Here is a 9,900-nt window from a genome sequence, read left to right on the forward strand (position 1 = left end):
GGGGGGGGGGGGGCAGCAGAAGAGGGAGAGAGAGACTCTCAAGAAAACTCCCTGTTGAATGCAGAGCTTGATATGGGGCTTGATCTCACGACCCTGAGATCATGACCTGAGCCAAAATCAAGAGTCGACGCTTAGCCAACTGAGTCACCCGAACACCCCGAATAGTTTCTTTTTCGGTTGAGAACTACGTGTTTGCTGAATCTCTCACCGTTTTTCCTATGCCGGTTAGAGTTCACTTAAAAGACAAAGCAACTGAAAAGCCATCGGCTTTTTGGAAAGGGAAAGAGAAGATCTTGACCACCTGAGTGAACAATAATTAGATGTTTCTTAATTATTTGGGGGATAATCAACTGAGTATTTGGGGGGAGGGAAGCAAGGATGATAGTAAAACAGTCCTCAGGTTTTATTTTGGGTTTTTCTATGTAAGAATATATTTAAAAACCGCACTCTGCATTGGATCCAATCTAGGTTCGATATACATTAAATTAATCTACCTCTTTTGGCATTTGGAATCAAAACAGGCATGAAGATTTATTTAATTAAAGCAACATTCTCCTTCGGTAGAGTCTGTAAAAGTGTGCATTAGAAAGGTAGAATAAAAAAGAATAGTAAGCAGATTTGGATTACTTGAGAATTCTGTCAAATACAGTCTCAAAAATGGTTTGGAAACTAAACACCTACGGGGAAGGCAATAGGGTGGGGGAAGGAATAGAAATTGAGAGCAGTTTTATGATAACAGAGGTGAAAATCTACATCTGTCTCTGGGCCCGGGATTGTTTTCATTTCTGAGCCGTCTGGGAACACTTTGGAAGTCAGACTTTAAGTTGTGCGTGTATCTAAGTCAATTTATTTATTTTATTTATTTATTTATTTATTTATTTATTTATTTATTTATGTAGTGGTTTCTTTTAAACAACAACAACAACAACAAAAAAAACGGAAAATAAAATGTGTATGTGTTTTTCCTTCTTTTTCTCATTTGATTCAGTGTGGAGTTGAAAACATCAGAAGAGCAGAGTCTCTTAATGGAAATCCATTGTTCTCCAAGGTATCTATAGTGTTACAACCATTTTAGTAGAACATATCGGAGAGAAATCCTCTGAGAAACTCTTACAGAATATTGGTTTTCTCACATATTAGAACATTTTGAGTTCCAATTAATTACAAAAGTAAAATCGAATTCCTTATACTCTTGTTCCTTTTTCCTTTAGATAGCCCCAATTTTCTTATTTCTACCCACCTATAACTATGTCGCATTTAAGACCTGCCTTCCAGAGGCAGGGTTTAGCAGGTGGGGTAAGAGGATGTCCTCTAAAATCTCTATTTTAACTTTTCTCTAAATCGAGGATCCTTAGGAAATGAAGATATTAGAGAATCCAGTTCAAAGCAGTCATAATTCAGACGAAAAAAGCAACCGTCAGCCACAGTGGTTATGGGGGCAGATGGGAGGGGGAGATGCACAGGGAGACAGCAGACGTTTTGCTTCTGAGGAATCTCTGCTTCTTGTCGCCCGTCTTCCAGGCCCTGGCCGATCTGGTGCTCTCACACATCCAGTCAAACGAGCTGTGCTCCAAGCAGTTGACTCTGAGTTGTCCGCTCTGTGTAAATCCTGTCTGCAGGGAGACTAAATCCTTCTTCACCAGCCAGCAGCTGTGACCCCCGCCAGAGGACCCCGTGGGATTAGGCAAATGCCCAACCCCCAGATGCCCCTGTTGTGGAGGAGGTGTATTTAGAGGTCAAGGAGGAAAGTAACACTGGTATCTGTACAGCCTTTGGGCACAAATTGTGTGATTGCTTGAGGAAGAGACTCTGAAACCTTACTGGGGTTTTCTCTTTTTATATACCAATACAGTAAGCATTTATAGTCTCCCTCTGTGGGTAAAGTTACCAGTCCACTGGGCTATTTAAAAAATAGTTTTAAAAATTTATCTTAATAGAGGCACACATATTTTAAATATAGATTTTGGTTTTATTGCCCAAACCCCTGCAAGGATCTAGAGAGTCCCCTCCGTGGGCTGTCAGTGTGAATGAGCTCGTTTACAGTCTTGTGCATATAGTTAGTTGTCCTTGTTTCTTAAGTGAACGTAGTGGAGTAAAGGAAATACGATTTGAAAAGGAACTGTTACCTGATCTCTCTGTAAGCCCGTGGGGTACAGAGTGCCGGTGAGGTGGTGTTGTTGCCTTATAAGGGCTGCTTTTGCCAGTGATGTCGCCATTAGTTGGTCATTTTGGTACTTACGTGTGAACCTCACTTTCTTCACCCTAAAACCAAATCAAGTACAGATTCCAAAAGTGCTTTGAGATTCCCCAGGCACACAAGGCTAATAAACATGTAGAAATCCAGCATTTGTCATCCGTGCCTTGATGAGGGTCTGTGGTGTCACAGGAAACGGGGCTCCCACTGCTTCCTGTCTGCAAACGCCAGCGAGGCGGGGAAATGCTGACGATGGGCTTCATCTGTGACGCTCGTCCCAGCACCTGGTGAACCTTTCCGGGGAGCATCTTTATTTTGGTTGAATGTCTTCTTTCTGCCTGTTTGTTTGAAGCATTATTTTATAAAGTCAACTATGTTTTGTAATATTGAATTCTTTCTTAACTTACAATTTTTATTCTAAGAATTATACAACCCTCCTATTGGAAATTTGAAAAGTAAAGAAAAGAGAAATACCACTCTGATGTAACAGCTACTAATCGTGTTATTCTAGCTCATGCCATTCCTTTCCTGGGGATATTTTTAATGCCATTGTAACCTTGAATTTGTGAGTGAAGAGTTGTTCTAAAAATGTAAAAATAATGTAAGATCAGAATCTGATCTCCTATACGTGGATTTAACTGGATTAAAACAATCTCTGATGGATCCGTAATGAATTTGTAATGATTACCTTCTCTTTCCTCCAAGCTCTAAAACTTTGTTCTTCAAAAGAGCATGTCTTTGATGTTTTTAAAGCCAGTTCATAAACTGCAAGCATTAGAGGAGTCATAGATCTTCTATATTCAGGATTTACCATATTAATAAGTATTATCACATCATTAAGGCTTTAACCATTTGATTCATGCTCTCTGTGAGATCAAAACTAATGCAACTTAGTTAATAATCAAAATTATTAAATAGGAGGAATTTACTTTGGAATACAAGAAAAGAAACGTGCCGTCCATTGTAGTTAATAATTTTCCCACACTGATAACAGCTCTGAAATTTGAATAACAGGTGCATTTTATTCCAAATCGGTTTTCCTGGTAGTAGATTGTGTTTCCAGAGAAAGGTACAAGGCGTGGATAGTTGGCTATTTCCATCAGCTTTGGGGAATTAGCTTCGAGGTAGACTGGGTGACTGTCCCACAGCAAAGTGAATGCTCTGGTTGGTGGGATGGCCCTGGAAGGCAGGATAGGCCTGCAGCCCTTTTCCCTGCGGCACATCGGCTGAGGGCCTGCTTCACTTTGACTGTATTATGCACATGTCACAGAAAACTCTGATTCAGGAGCTCTTGCTAGGATATCTGAAACCTGTCATTTCCTAAGGAAACCTCTGAATCACCAGTGACTGGGCTGTCTGGAATAATATCCTTGATTGTGAGTGGGACGAGACTGGCCCTTGTAGCGAGAGGCCAAGGGCATGTTACTGGGATCCCTGCTCATGAGAAGGGTTACCTATGACTGTTATTAACCAAAGATGGGTTAGGGTCACACTCGAGGGGGGCACGTGGTAGGACAAAATCCACAATTGTTCTCGGAGCTGATAGTCTTTGGGAACAGTGATGCTATTCGTCAGCTTTGAAATCCACCTGTTTGCCCAGGTACTTAGCCAGTGCGCTGCTGGCAGTGTCTTCTTAGGAACAGACCGGCTTTAACTGATGGATCAACCCATACAGGAGCCTTGCCGGCTCTGTGACGAGGAGGCAGTGCAGCCTCCCGGGGTCCTTGGAAGGCCCAGCTCCCTGGATGGATAGCATGGAAGGAAGGAACACTCCTGAAGAATCTGCATTCTGGAACCACTTACCTTTTTTAAATTCAAAGAAATGTTTGCACTCAAAGATTTAGTCTACTCGAGGAGAAATGGAACTCCTTGTTAAAAGCCCTTTAAATGTCTTTCAGTTGGTGCTGAACCATAGGGAGCCCTCATGCCTTCCCAGTAGTACCTCAGAGGACACATCCTTGGTTAGTCATCCCATGAACAGAACATGATGTTTCTCTAGGATTCTGTTAAATTTTTCTTTATGGCTGAAATTATTTAGACAGGGATATCTATTTAGATAGGAAGGGAAAGTGGATTTTCCACTTCAAGTTGCCCAAATTAAGCCTTTCTGAAGGGATGTTATATCCACAATCGTAAGGTCATTTTAGGTCATTTACATATTCAGCTGATATTGAAAATAGATTGTTTTCCTCTTAATTTCTCTTTGAGGAAAATACACTGATTTGGTGGGATGAGTTTCTTAGAATAAAGTTGTTGCACTTTTTTTCCCCCTTGGCCAATCTGTTCTTATAAATTGGGCATTTAATGCAGGAACCTCTAAGGTATGTAAGAGAGGCCATTTGCTCACTCAGATGCTACTGTGTTTCTCCAGATGTTATTAAACCAGGAGGGTGAGTGCACACCACTGGGCAGCAGCGAGACCTGCACCCGTCCCAGAATCGGGAACCACATGGGTCGACGGTCCTAGAACTCCGCTGTGTTCATTCCTCCATCCTGGGGGTGGGAGGGCATGGGGAGAAGGGGCCAGCTTGTACGGCTGTAGCCAGAGGGCAGCAGTTAAAGCTGGTGGCCAGAGCAGTGTGTGTGCACACGTGTGGACACAGGTACGTTAAGCCGGGGGCCTCAGAACGCATCTTTAGTACCTTGTCTCTAAGCTCTTGACCTAGCCTGAGAAACCCTTCTGTCAGAATCCTGAAGATGGCACAGGAACATGCTTCCCAACACTGGATGGAAATGGGAAATTTGTTGAGATGTCACAAGCTGGAAAAGAAAATTCTGAGCTGTCTCTTAAAACCAGTGCCCTGAATTAAAATCATCCAGTTTCTCGGTCTCAAATAGCAATACGGGGAATCCTTAGAGGAAGACAAAAGCTAACCATTCCTTTCATTATTTCTAAAAATTACAAAATTAAAAACATGTCATCAAGGTCATGCCCCAGAAAGGGTTTGTAAATATTCTCAGGAGTTTTGTTCTGATTGCCTAATAATTGAGATTCCTATGTAACAAGTCTCTTTAGTAGCTTCCCAGTCCAGGTGTGGCTTTTTGTGCCACATTTTACTTTATAGAAACTAGTGTCATAAGGTTTCAGAGTCCATACATCAAGTGGATTGAATCTGAACCAAGAAAACTGCATTACGCTTGAGTCGTTGCCGGTTAAAATATTTAATCATGTCGTAATTGTGTCGAGTGTGCTCACCTAACCAGAATCCCTGGTTAATTCAAACACTGCTACTTGAAAACTTTTGATTTTTGTTTTTTGTTGTTTTTTTGCTAGATTCCTTCCAGCTGGACAGTTGTGTGGTATGACTTGCTGTCTGATCTTTGCCTTAAACGTTGTGCCTCTTTTCAAAAGCCACTTAACTTTGGAAAGGATAAACTGTGCCACGCTGGATTGGCACCCAGCTGAGTTGTGGGAACTGGTCGGTGCTCCAGAGAAATAAGGTGATGTCGTCCGTATTTGCCGCATGGCCCTAATGTGACCGGCAGGAGCGCGTGGTGCATCGCTCCCTGTTTGAGCTGAGTCTTCCAAGAGCTCTTGGGGAGTAGATGCCCCCTAGAGAACACATTCATAACCTTGGGTCCCAGGGGAGGAAGAGAGCCTTTTGCTCTTGCTGTGGGAATCTTATTAAGCTACAGGGAGAAGGACGTGGAAAACGAATGCAGCCGGTAATAATCAGTGTCTTACGATACACTCTGATAGTACTGGCTTAGTTGTTTTTAGCTGAAATCATTAGCTCCCATTTTTAGCAGAACAAACTACCGGCTACATCAGTCCACAGTAATCCATTAAGATGGATGTTGGAATTAAAAACATTTTTGGAAAAAAGCCTGGTTGGAGCCTTTGTTCTAAGCCCTTGGGCAGGAATCGGGTCCTGTTTCTGGTTGCTTGAGAGCTGTCCCTCCAACGTTCCCGACACACACTCTGCCTGCCGCTCCTGGTGTGGGAACACACAGGTCAGCTTTTCTGCTTGCAGTTACCCCTGTAGAACAAAACTTTACTTGCCTGACATGTTAAGAAACAATAGATTTTACCCTGGGAATTCATAAAGTAGTCTGTATTTTTACCTTTTCCTTAGGGGGAAAAATATATATATATATTTATATATTTATGCAGAATGGACTGCACAGGTATACAAGCCAGGGCGTGCAGGCCAATTGTTAGATTGTTAGTATGTTAAACAGCAATTGTTAAAAATTCTATATCTTAAATTATATTAAAACCAAACGTAACAAATATTCAGAATTCATTACTTCTCAATTCTTTTACTCCATTTTATTATGGTTGTTGTAGCAGTCATTTACGTTTAGTGTGCTGTCTCGTGGAAATACCTTATATGATGAGTTACTGTGCCTCTCTTTCCAAGTCGGAGCAGCAACATCCTGGCAGCTTGCACTGGGCTGTGATGGCGCTATCTTATGCTGTGGAAATCAGCAAATATTATAAATTAGGACTTGACTGTTTTGTTGATTATTGAGACTTAAGAAAGTGATATTAGTAATGCAGATGAAAAGTTGTCATCTATAGCCATTACACCGTGAATAGCGAAAAAACTTGAAATACTCTTCCATTATTTGAACACTACTGCGGCGCCCGGGTGGCTCAGTCGGTGAAGCATCTGCCTTCGGCTCAGGTCATGATCCCAGGGTCCTGGAATCGAGCCCAGGGCCGGGCTCCCTGCTCAATGGGGAGCCTGCTTCTCCCTCTCCCTTTGTCTCCCGGCTCGTGCTCTCATTCTCTATCTCAAATAAATGAATAAAATCTTAAAAAACAAAACAAAACTATCATCTGATGGAGCCAAGTGAAGTTTCGACATACAAAGAAGTTGTTTGACATTTGTATTACTCATTAAAAAAAAATCAGCATTTGTGTCAGAATTGTACTTGTTGACCCACTGCAACCAGAGGCTGCCTACAGATGCAGGAATTTGGTAAAAATCAACTAAAGGCTTTCTTTGAGGATCCACTGACTACATGGAATTTACAGTAAAGAGTGGTGTGTATTTTATTATTACTGTATAAAGTGTGTCATATCTTTTATACTGCTAAAATTTACAGTAAATATACACTCACAAATGCATAGGTTATCTTTCAGAGAGCTGGTTGGTGACCATTTACCAAAGCACTAGTGCCCGAAAGGGAACTTTTCTGGGGTGATGGGAATGGTACATGTGGACTGCATACCTGTCCTCAGATGCACAGCGCATAGAGGCAACGCTCTCTCTCCATCACTGTCTATTCCGAGTGGAGGCTGCCGCATGGTGAGTAGGAATTTTAATCTTTCTAGTAAGATTCCAACGGTCTCCAACAAAATTCCATGAGCCTGTTGTACTAACAGAATCCCTGAAAAGTGAGTGTGCGGCTCTCCCCATGGGTCACAGCCAGGGGGCTGGGTGGGTCTAGAGAGGAGGGCTTTGTTCTGCTGCTCCTCTCCCGAGGCCCCAGAGAGCTGTCACGAGTGAGGGCCACACACGGCAGTTGGGACTTGTTCAGGGACCATGAATCACTTTGTCTCTGTGAGTGCCTGCTCCTGTCTCACGGCCATTCCTCGGGAAGGCCAAACCTCATGATGTCCTCACACCAGGGCCACCCCCTCACTGCAGAATCATGCCACCCTAAGTGCCTCTGGTTTCACGGTTCCTATTCTTCCTGAAGCCAAGGGGTCTTTTCTCAGGGCTGGGCTCTGCAGACAAGCATTTTCTTTCTTACGTGTCTTTCTTATGCCAAGTCTGTGACAGAAAAGATAAAACTGCATCAGGCAGTGAATTCCGACCTCTTCTGTACCTCAGAACTTGACCAGAATCGAGCCAAGGCCTCTCTCGGCAGCCACTTTACCCTCCTGTGCTTCTGAGAGGCTTTCTTTTGTTTCCAGCCCGGTGTGATCCTTCGCAGCAATCCCTTGATCCTCAGGAGCCCGGGCTATCTTCAGGGTTTTATGCCTGATCCTTCCCTTATCCCCCGAAGGCCAAGTCCGCAGCTGAGCCGGGCTTGGGCTCTCCAGTCCCAGAGGTTAGCCTGGCCTGACTTTGCTGGGAGCTGGGCGTCTCTCGGGGAGCATGCTCACACGTTTGCTAGACACTGGGCCCCATGAGGTAGCATTTTGTGGGTATGTGGCAGCTCGGTGACAGCCACTTCTCCAAGAAATTTAAACGGATTCCCCCAGACTAAGGAAGTGCACCCGCGAATGCCTCTGCCTGTTATTTCTGTCTGTATTGGCACCATCTGGACCGAATTATCTCCTGATCAAGTTTCACTCTTAGCCGCGTGGTCCACAAATGCAGAACGAGCACAGACGGTTCACGCAGCGCCAGCGCAGGTGGCCCAGGGACGGGGAGCCGGAGCGGAGGCAAACAGGCCGCTGTGCCTGAGGGGCCCCGAGGGAAGTCTCGGGGCCAAGACCGAGTAGTCTGAGCCAGACCCGGCACCTGCTGGGGAGCAGGCCACTCTACTCGGTGCCACCATCATGGTTAGGAATAAAAGAAGGGTGCTAGATGGCCTTTCTTGGACTCTGAAGAGGACACAGGAAAAGGAAACAAACTTAAGTGGCCGCAAGGAGGGTGGAGAGGAGGCAGACTGGCATGGTTTTGTAATTGAGAGTTTTCTGAATAACGTGTCATCATTTCAAAGCGGCGTCACGTCCTGTGCTAGTCTCTGCAGGTGTAATCCTGTTGAAAGCGAGGTTGTGTGTAGGTGGACCTTCCCTGCGCTGTATGGGTTTCTAGTTCTGACACTCTCCAGTGGGGGGGCTGGTAACTGTTTAACTCTTGGCTCTCTGGGGGGAGAGAGAAACCCTGATTATAGTGTCTGCCACTTTCCACAGTGTAAATACTCCCACCACGGCGGACTCCAAGCTACCTTTGTGATGTCACGGATGGCAGACTTGGGAAGAGATTCCTGAGGGGGTCAGCGGAGGCTCCCTGGCACTGCTGACTCTCATCCTGGTCACAGATTCTGCCTCCCAGGTATTCTGGAATGTTGTCCCACCCTTCCCCACTTTGAGCGGACCAGCGTCCTGCAGAACCTGAGCCCTGGCAGGGGAGGGGTTGGGAAGCCAGAGGAGGAGCAGGCAGAGTGCTTTGAGAGCCCCAGGTGCGGCAGATGGAGCCTGCTCCCCGCTGTGGATGTGGCGGGCTTGGAGCCAGGGCCAGCCCTGCCCCATACAGGCTTGCTCGCTGCTTGCCCTCGGGCCGGGGCGGGCAGCGTGGCTCTGGCTTCTTCTTACCATTCTCTTTCATTTGTGTGTGTGTGTTTGAGAATATCTGCAATTCCCAAACACCTCCGCCTACCTGAAAGTGTTGCTGTGAGGGTCAGCTGAGACAATGTGGCAAAGCCACATTATAGACCAGAGAGGGCTTTGTATGCGGAATGGGCTCTTCTTAAGCTAATGCAGAGCTATGAATCTTTGGACATAGTACGTAGGTCATAATTTTTAAAAATATTTTTCTTATTAGAAATTATAAAAGATTAGAGAAATAAAATGAGGAAAAAATCACCCATAATCTTGTGACACTGATGAATTTCATCATATCCCTTATGCATATTTGTATTACATACTGTAATTTCTTTTTTTTTTTTTTTTTTTTATAGAGAGAGCCAGCCAGCGAGAGAGGGAACACAAGCAGGGGGAGTGGGAGAGGAAGAAGCAGGCTCCCAGCGGAGCAGGGAGCCCAATGCCGGGCTCGATCCCAGGACTCCGGGATCACGCCCTG

The 9,900-nt window shown here is 44.7% G+C and overlaps 1 protein-coding gene and 1 long non-coding RNA gene across 3 annotated transcripts in view; both read left to right on the forward strand.

Annotated features, from left to right (window-relative positions):
* Nucleotides 1–2,857, forward strand: part of FECH (ferrochelatase) — a 33,850-nt gene extending 30,993 nt beyond the window's left edge. For both annotated transcript variants that reach the window (XM_040632479.1, XM_008705278.2), the window contains one exon: nt 1,522–2,857. In XM_040632479.1, coding sequence (XP_040488413.1) covers nt 1,522–1,656 — 135 coding nt within the window. In that variant the 3' untranslated portion in view covers nt 1,657–2,857. The remainder of the gene's footprint in view (nt 1–1,521) is intronic.
* A 4,029-nt stretch (nt 2,858–6,886) lies between these two features.
* On the forward strand, nt 6,887–9,823 carry LOC103676094. The gene is made up of 3 exons (XR_005835388.1): nt 6,887–7,452; nt 9,012–9,153; nt 9,779–9,823. It is a non-coding gene; the product is annotated as an uncharacterized LOC103676094 (long non-coding RNA).
* Nucleotides 9,824–9,900: the final 77 nt, after the last annotated feature.

This window comes from Ursus maritimus, unplaced genomic scaffold, assembly GCF_017311325.1.
Source record: "Ursus maritimus isolate PB19 unplaced genomic scaffold, ASM1731132v1 scaffold_18, whole genome shotgun sequence".
Lineage (NCBI taxonomy): Eukaryota > Metazoa > Chordata > Mammalia > Carnivora > Ursidae > Ursus > Ursus maritimus.